This window comes from Cucumis sativus, chromosome 3, assembly GCF_000004075.3.
Source record: "Cucumis sativus cultivar 9930 chromosome 3, Cucumber_9930_V3, whole genome shotgun sequence".
Taxonomy (NCBI): domain Eukaryota; kingdom Viridiplantae; phylum Streptophyta; class Magnoliopsida; order Cucurbitales; family Cucurbitaceae; genus Cucumis; species Cucumis sativus.
The window spans coordinates 8,720,018-8,747,768 of NC_026657.2; the positions used below are offsets into that span (position 1 = coordinate 8,720,018).

The 27,751-nt window shown below is 31.2% G+C and overlaps 2 protein-coding genes and 1 long non-coding RNA gene across 5 annotated transcripts; all 3 read right to left on the reverse strand.

Moving 5' to 3' along the window:
* Positions 1–44: 44 nt before the first annotated feature.
* On the reverse strand, positions 45–2,771 carry LOC116402583. Of its 2 annotated transcripts, none has more exons than XR_004215033.1 (2): positions 2,432–2,771; positions 45–2,020 (listed from the first exon to the last, which is right to left on the reverse strand). It is a non-coding gene; the product is annotated as an uncharacterized LOC116402583 (long non-coding RNA). The 2 variants fall into 2 exon arrangements; XR_004215032.1 differs by lacking the exon at positions 2,432–2,771 and adding an exon at positions 2,294–2,423.
* Positions 2,772–3,002: 231 nt separating this feature from the next.
* On the reverse strand, positions 3,003–5,496 carry LOC101215012 (cyclin-dependent kinase inhibitor 5). The gene is made up of 3 exons (XM_004133953.2): positions 4,866–5,496; positions 3,649–3,846; positions 3,003–3,519 (listed from the first exon to the last, which is right to left on the reverse strand). Exons 1-3 carry the CDS (start codon positions 5,342–5,344, stop codon positions 3,450–3,452), a joined length of 747 nt encoding a protein of 248 aa, XP_004134001.1. The 5' UTR covers positions 5,345–5,496; the 3' UTR covers positions 3,003–3,449.
* An 8,349-nt stretch (positions 5,497–13,845) lies between these two features.
* LOC101214773 (transcriptional corepressor LEUNIG_HOMOLOG) lies at positions 13,846–23,222 on the reverse strand. 2 transcript variants are annotated; one of them, XM_011652578.2, is made up of 18 exons: positions 23,063–23,222; positions 22,686–22,911; positions 22,475–22,572; positions 22,109–22,218; positions 21,714–21,991; positions 21,555–21,624; positions 21,355–21,466; positions 20,518–20,567; positions 20,165–20,347; positions 20,021–20,092; positions 19,619–19,840; positions 18,991–19,132; positions 18,788–18,897; positions 17,954–18,103; positions 17,674–17,826; positions 17,443–17,565; positions 14,899–15,096; positions 13,846–14,462 (listed from the first exon to the last, which is right to left on the reverse strand). In XM_011652578.2, exons 2-18 carry the CDS (start codon positions 22,715–22,717, stop codon positions 14,319–14,321), a joined length of 2,247 nt encoding a protein of 748 aa, XP_011650880.1. In that variant the 5' UTR covers positions 22,718–22,911; positions 23,063–23,222; the 3' UTR covers positions 13,846–14,318. The 2 variants fall into 2 exon arrangements, with proteins under 2 accessions (XP_011650880.1, XP_011650879.1); XM_011652577.2 differs by having other exon boundaries at positions 20,165–20,434.
* Between the last annotated feature and the right edge of the window lie 4,529 nt (positions 23,223–27,751).

Consider the following 27,751-nt stretch of genomic DNA (forward strand, 5'->3'; position numbering starts at 1 on the left):
TAATAAATTATACAATTTTTTAATTTAATAATAAACTATACTAATTTTCAAACAAACATTATTAATAATATATATAATTTCACCGTTTCACATTTTTTTGAAAAAATAAAAATGGACTTTTCACCGTTGGATATTCCACTTCATGTTTGCATCGGACCAAAAGCAAGCTGCCACCCAATTTTTTTCACGAGCTATTTTTCAAATGTTATCTTTAAGTTTCTATTCTATATTTAATATTATACCTTTATCTATTTGTTGAAAATTCAATATAATATTTGTTTAATCTTATAAGTTATATTTTTGTTTTTTCTTTTCTAAATTTTCTTGAAACTGCAATCTGCAATTAATAAACGTTTGCAAACATTGATAAATAATAAAATAAAATTTCTACTATATATATATATCCATCTCATTTAAAATTTTAGAGTCAAACCATCCATCTTGCTATTTCAACTACATACAAATGACATTCATAACGCCAAAACCTACTTCGTTAAAAGAAAATTTAACTAAAATCTACTAGATTCAAAATCAACTGAAATAAAAGGGGAAAATAAAAAAGTGGGTTTCAATAATAATAATAACGAATGAATGAAAAATGGAAAACTACATTTTTTTTCCTCAAAAGGACAAAAATGACCCATGAGAAGAATATTTTATTTCACGTGTTTGAACATTAACCTACAATTTTAGCCATATTTGCAACTTGCAAATTAAAAATAAAAAAATAGAAGAAAAAAAAACACTTTTCATGATTTATTTGCCATTTGCAATTTTTTTTAGAAATTTTGTAATTTAAAATAATTTTTCTAAAATTAATTTACAGTTTAGACTAATGGTTCGTGAACAAGACCAAAGAAAATCAAATCGAATCTGAGTTGAAGGCAAAGGGTGTCAAAGACTAGACTAGACTAACCACCTACCATGAAATGAAATTAACATATCGATATTTTCACAATTCCAACAGTGTGAGATCTTAATTAATTGGTCCGATTAGAGACCAGTTTTCACTATTTGCCACTTAAAACAACATTTTGATATTTACTTTCACTTTAGACTTAGTTATCACATTCCTCAGTTCATGTTTCATCCAACATAAGGTTACTCAAAGTTAATTTTTATCTAGACAGTTTGAATAATAAGAATTATGTATTTCAAACTCAGGAACGAGAGTGTTTAGATGATATAATTTAAAATTTGTCTTCAATCGTCAACTTAAACTTTTAAGTCAATCGAAAATTTGACTCTCCTTGAAAAGGTAATAGTAGTTGAATAAGCAAAATTCAATCCCTCCCTACCCTATTTTGTTTTTTCATCAACAGCAAAGAGAGAAAAAAACGGGGGACGGGACGGGACAGTACGAGATGGCCGATGGGACCGACGGGACAGGACAAGAGATGTAAAGGAAAGGATTAAATGGAGGTCATTGTCTAGCACATAAAGAGTGGTTTCTTGTGAAGAAGGCCTCATTTAAGAAGAGTGAAGAGAAGGAAGAGAATAGAGAAGGGCAGTCATAATCATCAATTCATCAATGCAGAGAAAAGGCGTTAGTTAGAAAGCTTAGGACCACTGGGGCTCACTTCCAATGAAAAAGCACAAAGCAAAGGCACATGCCAATTCCTTCTCTTCTTCCTCTCTGCTCTGCTGTGCATTTGCAATTTGCAGGCTATGAAAGTTACCCTTCACACAGTGTTATTTTGTAAGAGAAGGGAAGAGGACTTAGGTGAGGACTCTCTGCCTTTGCTTTTAGCCCCTACACACTCATCTTTGTCACCTATGGCTATGACCCACCAACCAAAAATACTCTCACTCATTCACAAATATGGGTTTAAATCCTTTCTTTTTGAGTAAATTTTTTTCTAAAATACAGTTAACTAACTAATAGATTACTGAAAATTGACCTTTTTAAGGAAACGTAAGTTTAGAATTGAATACCTATATTTGATGCCATTCCATTATGGAGCCTGATGTTGAGCTGCACCCTTCAAACCTGACTTCTGTTGTTCTCAAATAGATGAACCTGAAATATAGAAATGATTGGAGTTAGAATCATTCCATTAAATTTTCTGGAAAGAGATTTAATATCTCGCCTCAAAATATTCTGTTCACAAAATAATTAATCTTGATTAAAAAAAATAAGGAGCTGCGGATCTAAGTGCTATTACCGAGAACAATTCTCAAAAGCTTTTTACACTCTGAACTAAAGTAAGGGGTTCTGAGAATTTGTGAATTGAACATACTTAGACATGAGCTACCAATACAAGTTGTCAAAGACATTTAACGGCCAACTTACTTGCACATCAACCTATTTCACACGATAACGGAACCTCAATACAAAATCTTATGTAGGTGAGTCACCATGAACTGAACTCATGACTTGTAACACAGCATAAAATGTAGAGATTTAACCTCTAACTATAGACAAACGAACCTGAAATTTGAAAACGGCTACCAAAGTATGGCCATTAAATGCATAATTTTAAGCATTATAAATAAAAGATATAAAATTCCAGTCTTCCAGGTAACGATAAATAGCAAATGTCCCCACCCACACCCCAATCACACCCCCCCCCCAAAAAAAAAAAAGAAATATATATATATATATATAGCGTGCGTGTGTGTATGTGAGTGGAGCGAGCGGCAGAAACAAACATTTGGAAGCAGGAAGTAATGATGGATTAGATAAGATTCTTTCCCATACGCCATTACGGAGAGAAAAAAAAAAAGAGGGGGGGCCACCACAAGAAGGGAAGCAAAACCACAAAAATGAGACTTACACAGGGTTACGAAATAGTAGGTTCTGAATTTCTGATTCTTTCTGAACAGTGGTGGCTCCAACACCTTGAGACGAGATCACAGTTGATGCTTATCCTTAAATAAATGAAGTGTGGAGTGACTTGTCTTGCATGGAGAAATATGTAAGAGGGGGGCCAAAAGTCTACTGTGACCAGAAAACTGCAAACAAAGATAATCAAGGAAGAAGAGACAAAAACAACAGAAGATATGGGGAAAAGGGATGGTTAAATTTTATTCCATCAGAGGGGGGTTTTTATCCCACTATTCCATCAGTACAAGTATAGGGAGGAAAATACAGTACAAATGGTGGAAATGAAAAAAGGAGAAAAAAATCTAAGTAAATTTCTGTACCCCACACATTCACCTAATTACCCAAAAGCCTAAATCCTACACCAACCCATACACACCCTGCCTCTAGCCTCTTCCCTTCCTTCCCAAGACCAATCTGTTAGACAGAAGGCTTTGAGTTCTATTTGCTGTGTAATTCAAATTCTTGTTATGTTACAGACCATTAGTACAGCCCTACTTCTTTACAAGTAAAAGGGTGACAGAAACTAAGATGATCTGACTATCTACCAATTATAAGCACAACATAACCTGAGTACATTGAGAAACATAGGTCCTGATATATTGAATGAATGTCGTTTAATCAACTAATCATCCAATTTCTCCCATTCGTAACGTCCGGGAAGTGGCTTGTCTGTGATCGGGTCAAAGTTATACCTGCAGTTAACCGCGAAATGTAATACTCCTAATGTGAATGCAGTGTGGCTTTGCGATTGCTTTTAGCATTGCAAGTTTAGAAAGGCTTAGAAAAATAACGCTGGACATAAAAAAAAATGCACCACTTACTTCTCAATGAATTTTCTCTGCTGCTCTCCTTCGGCGCAGTTGAAGAAATCGTCAACTTCCCGAGCGGTTGGTACATCTGTAGCAGAGGAGTTCTGCAGCTGTATCCTATCATCGGTGGTACTCGACGCCTTTGTAGAAGAACTGGGTGTTCGTATGCTCTCGGGCTTCCTTATCAAACTGCAAGGAGTTGATTCCCTACTGCTCCCCAGTAAAATGAAAAGCAAAACAAACACTGTTAAAATTGGGTTCTAAAAAAAAACTACAAAACAATTCACACATGTTAACAAGCCGGAGGATGGGTACATATTTTAGAAATAAATCACAACGAGCAAATCAACTCATTCAATACATCAAAAGGGAACAAAAAGACGTGCAGAATGAATAGGATCCCAGTTACTTCAATTTGAACAAAAAAACAATAAAACGGTGAACGTTATAATTTTAAGAGGGATCTTCACGTGATTCAATAAAGCCCCCATGCTGGATTGGCCAAAAAAAAAAATACAAAAAGGTAGCAATGATGGAGTTCATTGAACGAACGAACAGAGGAATAAAGGTAAAGCAATTCCAAAGGCACAGTCCTACAAAAGTATTTTCAGGCGCGTTTAGAGATATAGATAGTGAAAGTTTTAGACATAAAAGGAATAACGAAACCAAATTTAGACGCGATTACAGAAATGTGATAAAGACAAATGCCCTTCTCAATTAATGTACGAGACAAAAAGACTGGAAAATACAGAGGGGGTAAAAAAGAAGAGAGAAAATAGGACTTCTCGACATGCTCGAGCTTTGATAGAATTTTCAGTTTTTCGAGCCCACAAGGATATTAGCACCAAGGAGAAATTAAACTCCAAATATTTTCTGATACATTGCAATTTCAAGAAAAAATTATATAACTACAATCTGCGTCTGTCAGAAGAGAGAGACGTCATAAACATTTAAAGGGCAAATCAGAATTCAAAATAGATTGATTATGCTTTGAAATTACTCTCTCTATTTCCTGGGAAAGGACTGATTAACTTCCGTGTGACATAAAAAATGGAAAATATAATCCCCAATATTTCCAAAAAGCCTTAGAATCTCCGAGTCGAGGAATTGAAATGTGAAGAGAAAATGGAGATTCAACAAAACAGAAAGAAAGAAAATAAACACAGAGGATACAAGGAAGAAGGAGAAGAAGAAGGGATAAATAGAAAGAGAGAGAGAGAGAGGCCTACCTCATTCCACCTTCAAAATCCAAGAGATTCTCACCAAACGAGGCTTCTTCCTGAATGTCATGAACATTAAAATTTTCCTGAACCTCACTCTGTTTAACCACCAATTCCTGAACCGCATCATCCCGCCGAGGCGAGACAGACTCAATAGAACCAGCAGCAACGGAGCAAACCCCCAACCTAGAGGTTCCTCTGGAATCAGCAGAAACTCTTCGGCCACGAGCATTAGTAGTCCCCTGGGGCAATTTCTGCTTGGGAAGAGCAGTACTGGAGGGTTTGTGAAGGCGGCGACTGCGGAGCTGGAGATAGGAACCGGAGGTGGTGGGAGAAGGGGAAGTGGGGGGAGAATTGGAGGTCTTCTGAAGGCGCTGAAGAGCTAGGGTTTTGGCACGAGTGCGAACGCCAATGTAGGAGGAGGATTGAGAGGCATCGATGAGGGTGATTTCACGAGAGGATTTGGATTTTCTGATGTATTTACCCATGGGGAAGGAGGTAAGCAAGCTCTCATGGAGGAAGAGGGAGAATCAATGGCAGAGAGGAGAGAGAAAATGGAGGATTGGATTAAAGAGGAAGGAAGGAAGGAAGGAAGAAGAAGAGAGAGAAAAAAATGAAAAAGAAAAAAAAGAGAAGGAAAAAGAGGATTTAGAGTGTGGGGTTGGGGTAATTTATGCACAGATGAAGAGTGCTTTGGTAGAGAAAGAATAAAGAAAACAGGTAGGGTTGGTTTTTTCAGGGTGATGTACTTTCATTTTCCCATTTTTCCCTTGAAAAATTATTTTAAATCATATAATTTTATAAATATATTAAAACATTATGGATCTCCATTAGTCACATACATGATTATAAACACGTTTAAAAAATTATAAATATAGTCAAATCTATTTATAGGAATAATGATAACTTTTATAATTGGTTAATTATAAACCATATTTACCAGACTTATAAAATTTTCCTAGAATTATAATTTTTTAAATTGTTGTTATATATATTCTAATTTTGTTACTTTTCCAAGTATCTCGGATCTATTTAATGCAAATATGACATAAATAGTAATTTATCTTAGTTTATCATATACATGGTAAATATTTTTGTTTATTTTGCTTATTTAAAAATAACTCAAATTATTATTAGGGTGTTAGGTTTTGGGTTTGGTTTCTATTTAATCTTTAAATGTTACACATTTAGTTCTTAGTTTTGGATTTTGTTTCAATCTAGTTTATAAGCATAAAAGAGAGGTTGAATTCTAATCTTAAAATTTGAGTTTTATTTCAATTTAGTCATAAATTTTAGACTTTTCATTTTTAGCCTTAATCTTACATTAAATAGTCACTGATATCAATGTTTTTTTAAGTAATTAGGAAGTAAAATTTTAAATATGATAAATAATAATAAATTATAATTGGTTTAGTTATTTTGAATTTATTGACATACATTAACCGTGGGGACGAAAATAAGATTCAGTGAAAATGGAAGTTAAAAATATAAATATTAAAATTTAGAAATTAAATTAAAACAAAATAAGATTGTAAATTTTTTTAATTTAAGAACTTAATTAAAATTAAATTCTAAACTTAACCATCAACTATGTAATATTTTGAAATATAAGGCTCAAAATTTGATACAAAAGATACTTTTTAATTGTTGTTGTTATTATTATTTGTTTATTTTATATAGAGAAAACAAGTGTGTTCGGTTATCGAATTAAATTTTAAAATGTAAGTCTCCACTTTTTTTTAAAAAATGGGTTTAAAAAATAAAATAAGGAGTTTGAAATTTGAATTAAGTTATTGTTATTATTGTTATTTAAAAATAATTAAAGAAGAGGGAGAGAGTGGTGGAGAGATAGAGAAGAGAGATAAACTATTTTTTTTTTAAACTATTATTTTATTTAATGAGTAATTATCAACCTTGGAAATAATACCAATAAATTATTCGTCATTTTTCAAAACATCTTCTTAAAAGACGTGAGAAATCAAATAATGCATTCAAATGGATATCTTAATAAATATATATTTTTAAAAATAGCAAAATAAATTAAAATATTTATCGACTATACCAAAAATTTATCGTAGATTGTAAATATTTTATAAAATATACTATTTAAAAAGTAACAAAATATTAAAAATATTTACAAAATATAACGACAATCATTCTAACTCTTTACAATAAGGACTACATGTGTCCTTCAAAATTATGAACTAACTATCATTCAACATTTTTCTTTTTCTCGCATAAATTTTAAATGTTCTTAACGTTGTAAGAAAAAGATAATAAAATGTGTTTTTTACGTTCACATACGAAGTGACACTAAAAAAATGATCATGTTTTAACATGTGAGGTAAAGAACTCGTGGCTTTCGGATTGTAATAACTAATATAAAAGTATTATATCGTAGTTTTAATTTCACAAAAATAAATAAATATACTAAAACTTAAAAATCTATGTGCATAATCATTTAGTTTTTTGTTTTATATTTCATCTTAGGTTTATTTTCTTACCCTTTTTACCAATTAGTTTTCATGGTTGGTGACTGAAAATGAGAATTTTTTTAAGTCAAATTCTAAAAATAAAATTTGCTTTTTAAAATAACTGTTTTTCTTTAAAATTATTTTGTAGAAATTGATATGATCTTTAAACCTACCCTCGCAACAAACAATGAAATTAGTAATTAAAATTAGTTTATAAATTTAAAAAGAAATTTAATTTTCCTCTAAAAGAAATATTTTTTAATATTAAATAGTTGAAAAACAATACCTAAAAAAAGTTAGTTGAAAAGGAATTAGAAGAAAAAGGATCAAATTTTAAATTTAAACCTAACTATAGAAATCAAACCAACTAAACATATTTCACTCACCTAAAACAGTATCTTCAATCACAAGCATGAGAATTTTAGTAAGATAGGTTAATTTTATTAGTTCTTTCTTAATTTAATCTTTATAATTTTAAAGTTAATTAAGTTTAACTTCACGTTCGAATGTAAAATTACAAATAAGGAAACTAATACGAGAGGAAGTATGGATGCTAAATTCAATCGATCGAGACATAGTTGATCATGTCATCTATACTGATTACTATTTATAATTTAATTAATTTTAAAAGAAAAAATCAATAGAGATGTGTGTTGTGAATACGGACGGTAATCGAATAGAGTAGATTGAATTTAAAGTAGATTGAGAACAATAATAATGAAGAAGAAGGAAGAGGACGATAGAGCACAATAAATTTACGTGGAAAACCCCTAAACAAGTTATGGTAAAAACCACAAGCAATGATAATAGAATTCACTATATAAAATAGGAGTTACAGAATTCATTATATTCCTCGCCTATCTATAGCCAACAGATACTTGGTCATCAAGCAAATGTAAATACTCTAATTCGTCATGTGTATGATCCAATAAACTTCAAATGTTCTAGAAAGATGCGAAAGATCCAACGGCCATAAATCAGTATTAGACAAAGTGTGAGATTTAAGAAATTTCTTCAATCTTAAAGAAATTTTTTGATAATTATTGAACGGTGCCTACCAAGAAAAAAATCATTATGTTTGAAAAAAAAAACAACGTAAACATACCTCAACTTCGAATTATTATGAAAAATAGAAAATATTATTGATACGTTTGATTTGAAAAATGGAATGAAATAATAATTAAAAATAGAAAAAAGGAAGACAAATATGATGGTGCTTTCTCTCTTTGTATGGTAGAAGCTTATATAGTATCAAAAATGGAAATCACTTTGGGATTATAAAATAATGTACTCTCTTATTGTCCTAAGAAAAATAGTATTATGTTGTAGTTTGATTTTTATGGAGATTCGATTAAATTGTGTCCATTCAAAACTAGTTTAATCAATTGACATATATACTCTATCAATATAAACTAGTTTTTTCCACTTTGAGCATACGTTAAATTGGTTATTAATTAAAAAGTGACAAATCATTTGATCTATATACTATTGAACTAAAAATACATAGATCTTGATGTTGTGGATGATATCCTTTCTATCGAGACCTTTTATAAAAGAGTGTCAACTGATCTTGTTCATCAAACCCCTTTCAATGACTACGAAGACTTTGCTTCCCTATTCTTTTTGAATTCCTTCCTATGCTTCACTCTTCTTTTAAGACAATGGAATGTCTCTTGAATTCAAACTTTAACCTTCGATCAACAGTGTCGTCAATCAACTTATAGTCAATCAAACCTCAATATAACTAGTTTGCTTTTTAGTTAATTTACTAGTTATTTAGTTTGAAGATTTCCTATACTTAAAATAAGATTTGGCCATACGTAAATATAGTTATATAAACACAATTCAACTTATTGATATTTGATATATAATTATAGTCATTTGTCTACATTCGAGCGTCGAAATAACCATATTTTAAACCAAAAGAAATTAGTTTGAATTTCATTCTACCATGTTGCGTGAGACCTCGAAAAAACATGTTCATTTTAGTTTTTTCAATATCAAAATAGACGTGATATCACTAAAACAAAAATGCACTTATCTCATCCGATCCTATTGTTAATTATAATCTAAAAATATTTCTCCATTCATCAACAATAGAGTTATTGATGAAAAAAAGCGCTACTAATAGAAAAAGTTTTTGTAAAAGTATAACTACCACACAAAAATTAACATTTAAAAGAGAAGTGAAAAAGTGTTACATATTTACAAAATATAGTTAAATTTCATATCACAACTAGATACACTTTCGGTGATATTAAAGTCAATCGATGATATTGAATATCACTAATAGAAGATAAAAATATGAAATTTTGCTATATTTTATAAATATTTTTATTTATTTTCTATCCATGTCTGCGATGGATGGATATAAATTTTTTAGTATACTTTGGAAAGAAGAAGTAAGGTATAGAGTTTGGAGTGAATAAAAAAGAAAAAGAAAAATGAAATTGGAGGTATTGTATTTATTGAAATGGGAAGACAAAGGTTAGAGTTTGGGAAATACATGATGGGGTACCCATGTCTTTTACGTAAAAGTCACCCATTTTCTTTCATTTTGATTTATATATACAAATTGAACACACAAAAGCAAAATAATAAAAGAGAAAGAGAATGGAGAGTTTTGCCCCGGTTTGGAGGGCGCTGTTTGACTCTAAACTGTCCCTCCAAGAGGCCAGCCCTGGGCGGGGGCGGTGGTCCTTAATTAACACGCCGCGGCCACACCCACAGCCTTCCTATTCCAAACTCATGCAATGCTCATGAAAACTCTCTTTCCTTCTTTTTCTTTTTTTAATATAAATATTATTTTAGTTTTATATTATTCAATTTTAGTTTATATGACTTGAGATTTGTTCAATTTGTTCGATTTTGAGTGATATATGAAATATTTATATACAGAAAGTTTGATGAATTTTACTATATTTTGTAAATAGTTTCAATATTGTGTTGTTTTTTAAAATATTCATCTTTTTTTATGTGGTTATTTAAAACAAATTATTTTTTATCTATTGGTATTTTCGTTATAAATTTTGAGGTTATTACTTTAAAAATTGAAAATATTTTAAAATATAAATAGATTTTTTAGTGATATTTTGTCATATTTTGATTCATTTTAAAATAATGTAATTGTTTAACTAATTTTATTTTAAAAAAATAGTGTTGATGAATTAAAATTTAGGATTTTTTTTTTAAGCAAATGAATTGACACTCTAACTGAAATGACATATTAACTTTAACTTTGCTTTATTTATTTGGAGTGAATTTAAGTTATTTGTATGAAAAAGTAGTTATTACCACTAAATCACACCCTTCCTAAAATTGCATACAATTCGTCAAATCAATAGGTTATGGCCTCTTCTTTTTCACTTTTAACTCGTAGTAAATAATAATTACACATTTAAAAAAATAAAAAATTTGACTCTATTTCTAAATATTTTCATTTTTTTTTTTTTTGCCATCCATAATAATTTCCTAAACAAATATGAAAATTTTCGAACATGAGAAAAGGAAAAGCCGTACTAGATTTTATCTCTCCCATTTCCGGTTTAAGAAACCAGATGAGATCCAATTTTTTTGTTCAAGGATTAGCTAAATTGTTGCGAAAAGTATTAAAACAAGTAAAATAAACGATATGTCCTATACCTCTAAAGTTCTGGTTTAATGTCTAATACAAAATCCGAGTATATTGAGGGAGGTTGGAGTATCCTATTAGCGTGTTGGATGTCAATTTCAACAACTAAGATGACTTTGTTTTAGACTAATACAAAAAAATATAAATATATATATATATATATATATATATATATATATATATATATATATATATATATATATATTTTCGACTCCCAGTACCTATAGTAAATTAGCACATAATCTATTAGAACATAAATTTAGTTGTATGAAAACTTTTGTTATAATTTAGCTCTGAAAAACTAATTGAGAGAATATAATCTAAATTTAAAATTTATAAAAAAAATAACGAAACTAGAATTGAACTACAGACAAAATATAAATAATATAATGGAAAGAAATTCTAAGTAAATATATTTAAAAAAAAAACGAAACATTTACCAAAATAGTAAGATATTGAAACTATTTACAAAATATAACAAAATTCATTCATCTCTTTATACCCTATTTTAAAATTTTGCTAAAATTCACTAATCGCTTTATATCCGATTTAAAAATTTTGTTATATTTTATAAATAGTTTTATTTTGACCGTAAAAGAAAGAAATAAAAAGGAAAAAGGTAGGTATAAATGAATAATGGCGTAAAAGGGTAAGAAAAGAGAACCCCCACACCCCACGGTCTCTCTTTGCAATGACGACAGAGTTTGATCATAGGAAACCCTCTGACTTGTGCCCACTGCCCTCATCTGTTCTTATATAAAAACACACACAATCAAAATTTAAAAGAGAAAGGGGATATGCCTTTATGCCTTTATGCCTTTTCTTTTATTCCATGCCACACAAAATCAGTCACATAAAATGGATAAATCTAAACTTGAAAGCCAACAAAAATGTTATGCAGAGTTGGATATTTGGAGAGTTATTCTTAATAACAATTGGTATCACAATCATGAACATGAGTTAGTTAGTATCTGAGTAGTTAAGGTAAAAAGTTGAAATTTGCCCAAAATAACTACTGAATTAATAACCTAAATTAGTTGAGCAAACAATAAAAAAGAAAAGAAAAGAAAATGATAAATTAATTTAGAAGAAAACAAAAGCTGGAAAGAAAGGAAGAAACAAATACGATAATGATTATTAATGTTTCTAAATGAAAACAAGTAAAATTGAATACATTCTGTAAAAAAATAAATGAAAACAATGATCGAAAATAATGATGCAATGTGCAAAATAATAGAATAATAATGAGGCGTTTTAAAGAATAAAAGGGAAGTGGGAAAGCAAACAAAAGACAGAGGACAAGTAGGTTCAGAGTATGCCAACCTTCGCACATTATCTGCCAGTTTGTAGTTGTAGCTATTTTTTATTTATTCCAATCATACTCTTCCACTATTCATTTTATTATTACATTCAATATACCATTTTATTCTATACTTATACATTCATGAATTGGTGTAAACTAAAATTAGATTGTTTATTTCTTTACAATTTTTACTTTTATATACAGGAATGCAACAAGACTAAACAATATTTACCGTCTATGTAACAAAAAAAAAATTAAAAGCAATTAAACTGGTAAAAATATTTCATAAATTTTATATTTGTCTTTGCGTCACTTCTTATTTTCTTTCTTTTATTTTTAAATGATTTATTCATATATTTAAACTACATATTTCATCAACATTTTTCTTCATCTTCATTAAATTTGAGAATATCAAGATATTTAAACTTAAAGTATTTTTCTCATCGGTTAAAACGAACTTCGTGATCATGTTGGTATGATCTAAACGATGTCGTACCATGGACAACATGATCGTTTAAAATTGAAGTCTTTTCTCTATGATTTAAAAAATTACACAATTGTGTATCATTCATTTAGACTGCAAGCTCGTTTAAAAGAATATTACTCAAGCGCGTACGGTCGATTAATCTCGTGTTAATTGAAGTATTTTTGCTATTTTTCATGGTAAGTTTGTATGCTTTTCTATGACAAAGTAAATATTTTATTGATTTATTATATTTTTTAAAAAAAACTACTTAAATAAAATAAAATAATGGTATTTTAAAAGCTTATTTATACATTCACAATTATTTTGTTCTAAAAAAAAGAGATTATAAGGAGGGGGCCCCACACGCATTAATGTTCTTGGATTTGTCATGCTTTGGTAGCAGACAGCAAAGTTTGAGATATAAAAATAAAAGAAATTCTACGCTTTCTTTCGTTTTTTTTCTTCTTCGTCCTCAATGATTTGCCTGACCAAAATGATGAGGAGACAGATGGCATACTCTCATTCGTCAACGTGGCATTAAGAGCGGTCTCGCACATGTGACCGAATCGTCCCCCCCATGTGCTCTAAGATTGAGCGGTTTTTTTTTTATTGGTTCGTATGGCTGTCACTTTGTATTAATTATTCCTTCTATATTATTAACATTCATGAAACTAATTAAATTAAATCCATTGGAAATAAAGAAAATGAAAGCATTTTCTTAACATGGTATCGCCAAGATTTTTCCCTACAAATTTGACTTCATTACACAATTAAAATAAATATTTATACATCATTTTAGTTCATAAAATCATGTAGATCCCACGCACCAAATAGTTTGTATTGGTCATTAATCTTTTTTAGTTAACAATTTTGAATATTCCCATCAAAATTAATGAACAAAAAGATGATAGATGTCGTTCATGAAAATTCTTATAGGAATGCCAAGATGATTTTTTTTATTTTTTAATGGTAAAGTTCTTGAAAAAGGAGACAAACATAAAATGTAAAAGTCTAGGAACTGAAATAAAATAAACTAAAGCAAAACTGGAAAAAACATAAACAAAGCATGGCAACAAGTATAATAATAATAATAATAATAAATAAGATTTAATAAATGAAATAACAAAATTATTAACTTTTAAGTTAGTAATAATGAGAAGGAAGGTAGTAAATCTTTAAAAGAGTTCAAATTAAGCTCTCTATCAGTAGGGTGCAATTAAAAAGAAGGTTCAGTTTCTTAAAAACCTATTTGACACATGAGGGCAATTTTCACACAACAGCCAACAGCTTATTACCCACCATAAATCTAAATAATGCAGAAAAATGGAAGGTAACTTTTTTTTTTTTTTTAATACAACAAGAACTCTTCTTCTTCCTCATCTCCTCCTCCTCCTCCTCCTCCTCCTCATCATCATCATCATCATTCTATTTTTTTTTTTTTGTTTTTCTTTTTCCAACTTTTACTTTTCTTTTTAAATTCCATTTTCAGCATAACAGCTGCAGTTTTGAGAAAACTGGAAAAAGGCCACTAAACTTGTGTAATCAGAATTTTGACTCACCTAATGCCAGAGTTGAAATGTGTGTATTCCTATTTCCATATCTTGACGGATCTGTCGTGGCTTGCGGAGGCAACCATTCCTGTTACTGGTGACTGAGCCAACGATGAAATCACGCACTCGTGAGCGGGCATCGTCATACACTTGTTCTCAACCATGTTCCACAGCTCTAATGACTGCATTTCATTGGATTGAATTGAGTTACAAGCATGCATTAAGAAATAAAAGTAGGGACCAACGTAGAACTCCTGTTATCGTTTAGGGAATTGTATATAATGTTCTCAAATTCTTCACACCAATACGGATCATCAATGTCAATTGACAAAATTGATATATAAAAGAAATGGAAAAAAAGTTGGACAATCGAAAACTTGGCTTTCAAAACAAGAACTCAATGTAAACATGTTTTGTAACTATTTTTAAAAAGTCAGTTGCTAAACTTTTCATGCAAACTAAAATTGTTCTTATAAACATTATGGACTTGAAGATAACATTATTTATTTGGTTATAAATAAAGTCCTGAGACATAGGCACTTATAATGCATGTGGTGGTAGGTACAGCAAAGCCATGTAAATAGGAAATAAAGCATAATTTGTAAAGCAAAGTATAACCTGGTAACTGCCGATAACCAAGAGGGAGGAATAGCTTGGGTGAAAAACGCAAGATTGGAACAAATTTCCACTAGAAACGAGCTCGTGAATGCATTCTCCTGAGGCGATCGACCATACTCTGACAGAATCCCGACTTACGGATGCCAAATAATCTCCATTCGTATCCCAACAAAGAGAATGGACATCTGATGCGTGACCCTAAAAAGTGAACATTATTCTCTCATCAGCCACTTGTATTGAATACTGCAGAAGTGAAATGAAAAGAAGCTCCCTAACTCATCCAACTAATATTTACTAGCCAAGTGAACTCCCAAGATCTCCCAACTCCTCGAGAAAGTCTCCTACTTCTTATACATTTTTTTTTCTCCCTAACAGGATTGCTTCCTCCATCGAGAAACGTGTGAGGGAGGGACCTTCTATGGGGTAACCATTCAAAGCTATAGGAGGTACCCACTCGGTTACTTGAAAAAAAAAATGTTCTAGGGAACTTAGTAATAAGAGTATAGCCTTCCACTGAAACCAACGTGATGCTTGGACTTCTCAACGACTATTGCCCACCTCCACCACTAGGCATCTAAAAGAAAACATACTCCATTGTTGGAGACGAGGTCAACTGACTAAGTACAAACTTATAAGTCTCATAACTATAGTTTGACTACACTTTGTACTAGTTGACAATTCTGCAATTCCTAATACATAAGGTACGTTTATCATCCATTATTTTAATATTTACCTAGCACAAAGAATTAAATTGAAAAATGTCAAAACATATGAGATTAAATTGAAAAGTGTTAAGTAAAAGAGAAAATATTGAAAGAAGGAAAAAAAATCAAAACATTAGAGACTAAAACAGTCTCCAAAATGCATTAGCCTAACACTTTTTCTGAGTTGTAATAGCCACGATCAATGTAATCTTAGGCTTGGATGCTACCATCCTTTTGAATCAAAACCTAAATATTTTGACCGACCAACCTAAAAAATTGTGCCCAAATAAGGTCTGACCAGAGCTAGAAAATCTTTTTTATTCTTTACTCCAGCTGCATATTACCTCTCTTGATCTCGGTCTCTATGTTCGCTCTCACTCTAGCTCCCAATTTTCCATCTCACTCTCACTCCTTATCACAGGTCAAAAGTCAAAATTGGAAAAGAAGTGAAGACAAGGGATAAAATTGGGAGCGAGAGAGAGCAATGGAACGAGAACGAAAGAGGAACGTAAGGAGCGAGAAGGAGAGGGAGAGGGAAAGTGGGGACCAAGAGCGAGAAACTACATAGAGCAAGAGCAAGAGGAAAATAGGGAGCAAGAGCGTAAAATATAGAACTTATTATGAAAAATCAGGTCAGCTTTTCGGATCAATTTTTTAGAGTTCCACATGGAAAAAAATCCCCTATAAGTTCCTATGAGAATGCATAAACTCTTATTATACATGCTTTGATCATTATACCTTGACAACTTTTCTATAAACAAGGAAACATGCAAAAATATCATATTATTAATCCTTAAAAACTTGTAAGCAACAATTTTCTTTTATAATAAGAAAAGACGATATCATAACACGAAAGAGAATAAGAAACAAAAAAGAAACTGAAAGAAGAAAACAGCATCAGATTTTGTATTCATATAATTTTTATCAAATTCATTTCTAAAGAATGAGAAATCAATACTATAAAATTTTGAGATTATGACTCTCGTGGATAAGAATCAAATAAATGACAAGAAATAACTTCGGTCTGAAAAATAAACCAATTAACCTTACACGGGTGTGTTGGTTGTTCAGAAAAATTGAAAAATAAAAAGATGAACAAAACCACATACAATCTTAATCTATAATTTTAAGGGGGATAATAACAATCTGAATTTCAAATTAATAATTGTATTAATTTAAGCTCTAAACTTTTATAAGTGAATTAATTTAGACCCTTCGTCACTTGACGTAGTAACAATTTTCACTTGATTCCTTTTAGGATCATCTAAAAACCACCTAATAATTTTAGTCTCCTCCCAAAATTCGGCTTAATTACCCAAAACAAAAAAAAAAATTGTGAATAAATTCTTAATAAGGAAAGAAAAACAAAGAACAAGAAGATACAAAAATCACTTATATTAATTAAAAAAAAGAAAGGAAAAAAAAACCACTACTATCCATTTGAATCAAGCAAGTTTTTAAAACGAAGACCTAGCATAAGGTCTACATTTATTCACTAATAGAAGTTTAGAGTTATAGTTGATACAATAATTTTATTACGTCGAAGTTTTAAGTGATTCTACCCAACTTTAAGCATTTACATTGAGTTTTTATTTGAAATATTAGTTTTTTCACAATTCCACAATTTTGCTACTAAGCTAGTTTGAAGAGAACTCAATAAATATTAAATCCTACATGTTTCTACAAAGGTTGAAATTAAAATCTTATTTTTCAAACTAAAAATGTGTCTGTCATTAAAAATGAATAAATATGTCAAACATAATTAAGAATTTCAATGATGGGAAAAAGAACACTGCATCATGAAATTTACTTTTTTCTTTCATTCTACTTTTTTTCTTACCTTTAATGAGAGTGTCGGCCTGTCCGACTCGAAATCAATTATAGAAACCACGCTATCTGATGTTGCAGCCAGATACTGCCCTGTTCTTGGTTGAAATCTCACCTGCTTCGAGCCATTGCCACCCTGGTACACAAACTTGCATTTAGACTAGAAATTTAACCACTAACAAAAAAATGTGATACATTGGGAAATTGAAAGAACGAAATAAATCAAAGGAATCATTGAACTAGCCTTGGAGATGTGTGTAGAACCTTGACTGACGTGCCAGTAGCGAATCTCATTGTTTGCATCACAAGAGCAGAAAATCTCACTCTTCTTAGGGTGGAAATCAAGAGATTGCACTTGGGAGGTATGTCCAGTATACGCACGAAGACAATAATTTGGCTGGGAGAATAGATCTCACATGGTCATTTATGACAAACAAGAAAGAGGGACTGAAAGATAGATCAATTCAAATAACATATCACAAAAATTAGATTTTGTGGAAGTGAAGTTAACAGAATAAACCTACTTGTGCTGCATCCCAAAGTCGAATAGTTGCATCAAAGGAAGATGTCGCTAGCTGAGTTGAATTGGGTTTGAAGCGAACATCAGAAATGATAAGAGTGTGCTCCTCTGGTGTGGTTTCAGTTTGCAATGTCTCCATGTTCCAGATAACAACCTTAATAAAAAAAATAATAAAAGTAAATAAAAATACAAGTGAACAAACAAAGCATTTATTTTTTAACATAGGAACATTTCATTGAATGTATGAAATGGGAAATTCCCTTGCACCTATAAGTGATTCCAATAAATTTCTCCAATGGGAAAGGGGGAAAAAAATGATAAACTATAGTAAGTAAAAGGAGACCCAGAATTTATCCCAAACATTTATTAGTACTAGCATCATGCTTATTTGAATGTATTGGATCATCAAGACGAGTTAATATTTTACCAATGTTTGCTAGTATAAGATCCAAAATAAGTACTTGGGAGCGAATTCGTTTTTGCTAGCATTTCTTTTCAAATACTTTCTATTTGAATTGAAGTACTAGGAAACTACCTTCTGCATGGCATAAAATGAATTGAAAGAGAATTGCACAGCACTACTATGAAAGATTTGAAGCATCAATATTGCGTCTCTGTAAAGTAGTGCATAAAGTTTACATAAACAAATGCCAAAATGGCTCGCATTCAGAAGAAAGAAAGTAGAGGAGATGATCCCATCATGCTAATGAGAAGTAAAAACTTGCAAAACTCATCAACTCTTATAAAGAAGCAACTTCGAAGGAGTTCACGTTTCTCTTTAAGGAAATCCAGATCACATCTGCAATAAAGAATACAGAAGAAATACAATTTTTAATACCCTTTTGTCATGACCGGCACTTGCCAATAACTTCCCATCCGAAGAGAAGTGACAGCACACAACTTTGCTGTTGCTTTTACGCATGGAACCAACTTCACTAAAAGAAGGACCTAAAAATGGGGTGGGAACAAAAAACCAATGATATAGTCTATCAGAACCAGGACGTCCATGACCACTGTTTGAATGAAGCAATCATGGATTACCCTTTGAATTTTCTGCAGCATGCTCAGAAGGGATCCGCTTCAATGTGCCAAACAAATCCCTTCCATCCCCATCATCATGTGAGAGAAATGATTCTACATTATCATCCAAGGAGGCAATATCTCCAAGATGTTCTATGTCTTCCTGAAATGGGAAATAATTAAATATTATAGTTATCGGTTTAATCAAGTATAGGACACAGAAGAGCTATGGCTCAGAAATGATATTTCAGCACAAAATAAAGGATATTTTATATCATGTTAAGAAGACATATAGCCAAACATGTAAAACAATAAACATGTAAGAATACATGACCACCGCCATCACAGCTAGTCCATATCCACATACATGGCCATAAGAAAGTGACTGGTATCCATTGGAATCTAAATTCTAGAACATCGACAATTGAAAAGTGAGAAAGCTAAAAGATATGATTCTAAGTATCAAACTGATAACACATGTATACTTCACTAGCCATCAGGAATTTAACCAAAGATCTCCAGAATTATTCTATACCAAACCGATGCATGGGTTGTGATACATACAAATGTTCATGCAACAGGAATGGTTTTAATTTTTGTCTCTTTGTTGACACACATAATTAGTTGTTGAGGTAATAAGTTCCTTTACCAGCTGGTTTGTGGACGATGCAAGACCCCCTGTTCCATCATTCCCATACAACAACATATTCTTTGGCATGCTAGTAACATTCTGCATATTGGGGGCAATAACAGCTCCGTCACCAGGGGTGTGAGTTGATGGAGTCGATGGTTGGGAGTTAGGTCCAATGGTATTCCCTGTTCCAGTACTGTTAGCAGCTCCAGACGATGAAGGTCCCTTCCTTTTCCGGTTCTGTGACCCAAATTCAATAAACAATTATTAGGTTGATAATGTCTGGAAAGGAAGTTGGCTGTGAAATCTAAAAGAATGCTGTAAACAATACTCAGATCGGTTAGTAACTGAAAGATCTATTTCCTTGAACTTAAAAATTGAAAGGAAAAGAAAATAAGTTGTGGTGTCATATGGCAAAACCTGTTGGACTTGCTGAGGATGCAAACCATCCTGCTGTTGAGAAGAAGACTGTTGCATTTGCGGAATATTCATCTGCAAAGTGTGCCTTTAACCATTTAGGTTACCTTCTCATTTGAGATGTGCACTTCGAGTAGGAAAACTTACCTTCGATGAAGTTGACTGCATTGGCGAGCCAATTGATCCATCATTTGCAATTGGTTGACCATCTTTTGCATTTAAGTTATTCCTTGGTAACCCTCTAAATCTTTGAGGATCCATGTCACTGTACATACCCGAACTACCAAGGCTGCCCTGTGCTTGGACCTGTGCCAAGATTTGCTGCTGCTGCTGCGGTAAGAGCTGAAATTGATTAGGACTTTGAAGGAAAGGTTTTTGAACCTGTGCGCCTAAACCTGGCCTTATTTGCTCAAGACCCTGCTTGGGAAAAGGCCACAAATGTGAACTTGAAAGTATACTCAAATATCCATAATCTTAAGAACGAGAGAAATTTAACTTACAGCTAAAGGCCATCCCTTCAATGGAAGATTATTGACTCCAGCATTCAATCCTGGAAAATGAACACGGGTTTTTTCAAGATTTGGAAAATGGACCTCAAAAAGAAAAAACAAAACAAAATAAATGTGATTGGCAGCATTTCTAGTAAATTGTCTCCATTTACTTAGAGAAGCCAATGGAAAGCAGAGTGGAAGCCAAGTATCTTCTGCCCAACTCGGAAAGCATTCAAACAATTGAGGAAGGTTTCATAAGGTTTGTTAAACACTCATTAAGCAAACAGCAAATAAATGAAAAAATAATGACGTAATCGTATGTTTTCAATCTATTCAAAAAGAAAAACAACTGGTCAAGCAAATTGTGTCACACTTGTCATAAAGAACATTTGTTATAAGAAATATTCTATATTCAAAATAAAATTAGAGGAAAGAAAACTGATACAAACAGCAGGTCACTCATATTAAGCTAAATTGTATAGGAGCTCTATGGATTTTCAAAATATGTTTTCCGCAAGTCTTCACTTGTGGTAGGATTTCTTGGTAACACCATTTATAATCTAGTTTAGCCCCTTCCAAGTTTTTCCCCTAGGCGTTCGCTTGAGATGACTTGATCGGTCACTATTCAACTAGCTTCCCCCTAGCTGTATGGCGTATTTGAATGGCATAAACCTAAAACCTTGGCCTCATAGCGTGCAGTCTACTATGTACAGATTTCACACAACCATTTTATCATGACAAAATTAGTTTAAACATGAGTGCGGAGATATAGAGTATCAGAGCCTTCATAGAATAGTAAAATCAATAGAAGCCTTCAGAGGGTGGGTGGGGGGTAAGGATACAAACCTGCGTTTCCTATTCCCGGTTTTGACTGTATTAACCCTGGCCCATAAACTGAAGATGGATCCATAGGCAATGACCTTTGAGTACCACCAATACTGACCTCTGGTTTAATATCCTACGGATATGAGATTTCAGATCAACCAAGCAGCTATATACAAAGAAAGAAACACTAGGGCATAAGAGATGCAAAATAAACCAATTACCGTGGGCTGCTGACCTCGGACCTGGATCTGTTGCAATGCTGCATTCACACTTCCAGGGTTTCCTATCTGTCTGTGTTGTTCAAGGAACCAAGAAGGATGCATTATCAAGGCTTAAGAAAATGAACATAAAAAGAATTAATAAGATAAGAAGAAACTTACCCTGGATGATTTGCAGCTGGTTTTAGGCCCATCCTCGCATCAAGCAGTGGTTGGGATGTCTCTGGATCTACTAAACTAGGGTTTTTCATGCGCTCCTCATACATTCTTGCTGCCAGAGCACTTGCTGTTGGTTGCCCCAACATTCCTTCAGAATTAACAGCATTTAGTGTACCACCAAGCGAAGGGTGAGTACCATCCCTTCGTTGTAATTGAGCTTGACGCATAAGCTGCAGTTGTTGCATCTGCAGTTGTTGTTCTTTCTGTTTAATTTGTTGTGCCTGCACATAAGACATGGGAAACAAGGTATGGAATCCAATGGAACTTAGCATCAAGCCAATGCACTATACCGGTAATTAGGTCGACAGTTTTGAAAAATAGTATGTTGAGGATATCACCTCTATATAAGCTGCAGCAGCTTCAGAATGTTTCTCGTTCGTCCTTGCTATAAATATATCCCAGAATACAGACCACCATTCGAACAAAAATCCTCCAGGAGCATCAATCGCTGCAAATCATCAAATCCAAGGACTAGTAATGTCAATGCAAGTTCAATTATAAATCGCTGCACAGAGTGCAATACATAATCTAGTTCCAAATTCCAATATTAACACTTCCCATTCCTCTACACTCAAATCGAGTGTACTTGGTAAAGATGTATGATAAAATACACGCTGAAGTAAAATCTCAGTAGAACCAGACTAGAGTTTTGTTCCGCAAGAAATTTATTGAATAAGAATTGATAGATCTTTCAGAAGTATTACCTACTGGATCTGGAGCGACCTTTCCTTCATTCATGAAAGACTTAGCAGTGGCATGTAATTTTTTCTTCACCAAATAATCGTAAATGTACACATCGAGCCTGGAAAATTAACGGTAGTTCGTGAAACGTGTAATTGAAGCAAACTCTAACGAGAGATTGAAACCGAAACATCTAACAATGGATGAAATGAGAACTGAAGACAAAAAACTTACATCTTATCTGCTTCCCAGTTACTCTGCGCCATCTTCTACCTCGAAACCAAAGAACTGTTCGAAAAGCCGACGAAAAACCTAAAATATAGCGTAATTATAACCTATATCTGCAAAATTAATAGAGAAGACTCTGCAGCCCGTTGAATTTAGCTCAGAGCTGACACGAATCAGCCTCAAAAAACACCAAAGAGACGGATCAACGCCCGCATTACCAAACTTCGAAGTCCTGAAAGTAAGATCTTCATTGATCAAATATCTCGTTCTCAAATTCAATATCACGTATAGAATAAAATTCAATTCAATAAGTGCGAAACCTTTTCATAATCTCAAACGAAAACTTCAACAATTCAATAGTTCAAAACAGCCGAAATTCTCACCTAGAATCGAGGACCTTGTAATTCAGCGTCGATTAACAAGTTCTAGGGCTAGTGATCAGAGATTTTACCAGGTTCGAACTGCTCAAAGTTAACATCAGACTGGTTTGAGCCTTCGAGGACTTCAAAAGAAGCTGAGTTCAGATTCCAAACCTGATTCCCTACCTGAGGCTCGGACCCGAAGTTGTTCTGGCCCGTTGATTGACGTCGTTGGCTTTGCCCTATTGACAAACCGGCACAGAAACTTAGCTACGCTGAGTTGTGTGAACATTCGCCGTTGGATTGTACACGTGGAATGTAAAGACGAAGTGTAAGCAGTTGACGAGGTCTTGCATCAAAAGATAGACAGTCGGGTTCCAAAGAATCATAGATATTTGCTTTTAAATATTCATTTTTAATAGCTTTTTTTATTTTAAGAATACTATTTTTCGAAATAGACATTTTTTCAAAAAAATATATATATAATTATAATTAACATTTACTTTATTGTTTTTAAACAATTTTCAAATAACAAAAAAAACTCACCCTCTCATATAATTCATTCTAAAAGCACGTCAAATTTAAAAATATTTTTTTAATTGAATTGTTTGGTAGTATAAGATTTCATCTCAAAATCAACTTACAATAAAATAAATAACTCATGTATCTTACCTGAAGTGTGAGTCTCTTTGATTTTTTCAAGTTGAAATTCACACCATCTCAATATATCTCCATAAGATGATATCATGTTTATAGTACGAGGTTTTATACGACGGACTACCAACGCTTATTATTAATATACTATAAAATTTTGCTATATCATATAAATATTTTTAACGATTTTGTTACTTGAAGTAATTTTTCTATTCCGTTTTAGTTTTTATTTATTTTTACCGAATATGATGTTAAACTAAAATTTGAATAAATTTTTTTCTTAATTAAATGGACTAAAATACACTAAGTTTATTTCTAACTTTGGTTCCTTCTTGTTTTTATATTTCATTATGATGTATATTTTTTTTCTGCATTAGGCTCTTTTTCCAACTTTTTTTTTTTGTGATTTTACACCATTTAGTTGTTTTCACTCTATTTTTCTCAAGCTTACCAATATTTAAGTTTGCCTTCTTTTATTATGGTTTACTATGTTACTATCAATTAGGCAAAAGATAATATATTACTTTACAAAAATTCAAGATTCAAGCAATTGAGAAGTCATAAAAGTGGCAAAAAAAAATATAAAACAATTATTTATAGGTTACATTTAAAATTTTGGGAAATTGTAAAAGAATCAGAACCTCTCAATTTTTGGTTTTTGACTTATGTGAATTTGTTATATGAATGGTAAATAATTTGTCAATAAATTTTTTAAAAAAATATGATATTAAAATTATCCAATAAAACAAAATATAATAAATCCAAACATAATGTGTTATTTTGATGAAGAAAAATAATATATTTTTCACAAAATACATTATGACAGTTAGTTTTATAAAAATATAAAGTATGCATATTATGACTCTCATAATTAAAACAATCTCATTGGCATGCAATTAAATATTATGAGTTGTTATGATCATATGATTGTGTGATATGAGACCGGTTATGGCATGTTGCATGCTATATATTGGTTTTAATTTAGTGGTAATTTAACCTCCTAGCAAATTCGTGTTTCTAGGAAGTTTTCTATAGTTTTCGAGTTCACAAGACTTGTGATATTCTATAAGTTTACAAGATTCGTGTCTTTGAGTCAGATAGATTTATGTTCTCGTAGCTTTACCAGCTTGTGAGTTTAATAGGTAGGTACAATTTGTTTGTGTATATTTTACTTTCGAATATAATTAATCGACTAAATTATAAAATTGTCCTTCAACGCGTAATTTGTGTAAAAAAATACCCATAAACTTTTAAGAGTTTTATAAATGCCCTTAAACTTTTGAAAATGATTTAAAAAAACGACATTATTGTTAGTTTTAGATTGAAGCATTAAAAGTTTTGTTTAAAAATTATTTATGTGAAAAAATTAATAAATACCTTTGAACTAAAAAAGACTACAAATTGTTTTCCTTAATCTAATTTTTACACCAAATTTCTCAGCATCCTAAAATAAAAAATATAGTTTAACTTCACATCAATACATCGATATTTTTACATTTTCACAGGTTTGATATCGATAGAAGGGGTGAATCGATATTTTCACTGCATCCTATAAAAGTCTACAAATTACCTGAAATAAAAATCAAACATCAAAATAACATTTGTATAAATAATTGACATGTTCTTATTTATTCACTAACTTAAATTTATTTTTTAATATTTATTTTATAAATTTTCCAAAAACATCTATCAATTTCTAAAATTGGATAAAACTAAGGTTTCAATCTATACATTAACATCAATATTTTAAACCTTAGTTAGAATATAAAATTTAACAAAATCTCATTAAAAAAAAACTCTAAAATAAAATTTTATCTTTGAAACACCAAAACAATAATTAGTAAAAGAAAAATCTTCACGATGTGTTATTAGTCAAATATTTTTTTTATTTGACAATTAAACTGTATGTTGATTACAATATGATTGTTAAGGTTGGTCGTGTACGTGATCTATCACTACATATTTTTAGATATATTATTTTTATAATTTAACCAATTTAATTTAGAAGATAATAATAATTTTGAGATTATCTCACCATATTTTGTCTCACATTATTTTACTGATGTGTAAAGAAAAAGAACGTTAGGAGAAACGTTATTAGATAATTCACAATTACCTTACAAATTACTTGGAAATTACCCTTTAAGAGTCATTCAGGCAAAAATTATCGTAACATATTATAATAAAACGAAAAACTCACTTAATAATTTAATTTAGAGAAATTACATTGGAGGATAAAAAATTAAAAAAAAAAACCGTTTATAATTTTTTTTTTTTTGCATATTTCAAATATTTATAATAATTTACTTTTAAATATGTTGTTCTTCCAATTTAAAAAAATGTAACTAATATATTATCATAAAAAAAATTGCTATTTTTGGGACCATCATTTAATTTTGAAAATGGGTGATTACGCAAAAGGACAGGGAGGATACGAAACTTGCCGACGTCAAATGATCTATGTGGCGATAACCATGAGGTTAGGAGTTCGGTTTGGGAGCCAGAGCAAATTACGTCGCTGATTTGAGACCGTTGGATATTCGGCTAAAACAGGGGAATGATCAATACGATCTTCGATATTAATGCCACGTGCCGAACACTTCCTTACGTTTATAATAATATAAGCAAATATCATATATATTAACCTTTTTGTTATCAAAAAAATACTTTTTGTTATTAAAATATAGTTTCTGTATCTTTATTTTGAAAGTTGTTACATTATAATTTTTGGGTTTTTCAATATCCACTTCTTTTCGAAAAAATAATTTTTATTTTCAAAAGCTAACGATAATTGATAGCCATTTTATAAATAATAATTAAGGATATAGTAAAACTTTAAAAAATTACAAATATAGTAAAATTATCGTGAATAGACTTGGATCAGTGATAAACTCATATGATTTATCAATGATAGATTAATATTTGCAACATAGTCTATCGATGATAGCTAGATTTTTATTATTGATAAAATTTGACAAGTTTTGCTATATTGCTATATGTTTAATTGTTTTGAATCTAATTGCTAAATTTGCAACTATCTCAATCAATATACCATATAGCAAATTACACGTTTTTTAATTGCATTATATAAAAAAACGGTGGTGCTTACATTTAGTGAAGCCAAAATATTTTGATAAACTCTTTATTTCTCTCTTCAAGCCAACACTCAACTATGATTAACCTAATCTCCTCTTCTTTTATTAGATTAAAATTAATTTCAACTAGTATCAAGGTATACAAATATATACGTAAGTATTTTTAATTTATAGGTTAAATTACGAGTGTAGTGATAATTCAACAATTTAATGATCATACTCAAGCTCAAGAATGTTCGTTTTTCATTTACTTTTTTAATCATATTATTTGTGGGAACTATGAAGGACGATTCTACTACGTATTTTACTAAGATACAAAACTTGATTATAATTGTCGTTTTAGTACAAATATATAGGCGATTATGATGTTATGTTTAGAGAGTTTGTTTTATATATGTCATTCTTAATATTTGGAGAGAGTATATATACATATAGTCGGGATCATGTTCAAGAAATCATCTTACGTTCTTCTATCATATCGTCGATCAATCAAGTTGTGAGCTTGAGATTTTTGTTTGTGTTCTAAGTGACTTATCAAGGCATTTATTGAGAAAATTCAAGTAGGCTTTTGTATTATATATATCGTAGGTCTTGTTTTGTTTGCATTACCTTGACTTCACAAAACGTGGAATCTCATTCTCTATATTGCAACTCAATACCTTACCAAAACAACAATGGTAAGTAAAGATCAATACAATTGCAATAACATTCAAAGTAGTAATTTTTTTGTAAACCAACTACGAAAAAAATCATGTGAGTTACACGTGTACAAAGTTAATTAAATTAGGTCAATACATAGTTTTAAATATTTTGTTTTTAAATTTTATGAATGGAATCATAATACTTTCATGATTTTTCTTACACACCTTTTAGAGATGTTGCCTCAGTTTTAAAATTAAAAAAACTTGTTTCTATTTTTTAAATTTAAATAGGTAAATTGTGTATGAAAGTGGAGATTATAGTA

Coding starts and splice junctions, on each gene's coding strand:
- LOC101215012 (XM_004133953.2), bottom strand. CDS start 5,344: ATGGGTAAATACATCAGAAAATCCAAATCCTCTCGTGAAATCACCCTC. Junction 3,847..4,865: donor GATTTTGAAGGTGGAATGAG/GTAGGCCTCTCT, acceptor ACTGGGGAGCAG/TAGGGAATCAACTCCTTGCA. Junction 3,520..3,648: donor CAGAGAAAATTCATTGAGAA/GTAAGTGGTGCA, acceptor GGTTAACTGCAG/GTATAACTTTGACCCGATCA.
- LOC101214773 (XM_011652577.2), bottom strand. CDS start 22,717: ATGGCGCAGAGTAACTGGGAAGCAGATAAGAT. Junction 20,435..20,517: donor TGAAGGGATGGCCTTTAGCT/GTAAGTTAAATT, acceptor TTTCCCAAGCAG/GGTCTTGAGCAAATAAGGCC. Junction 17,566..17,673: donor GTTCTACACACATCTCCAAG/GCTAGTTCAATG, acceptor TTTGTGTACCAG/GGTGGCAATGGCTCGAAGCA.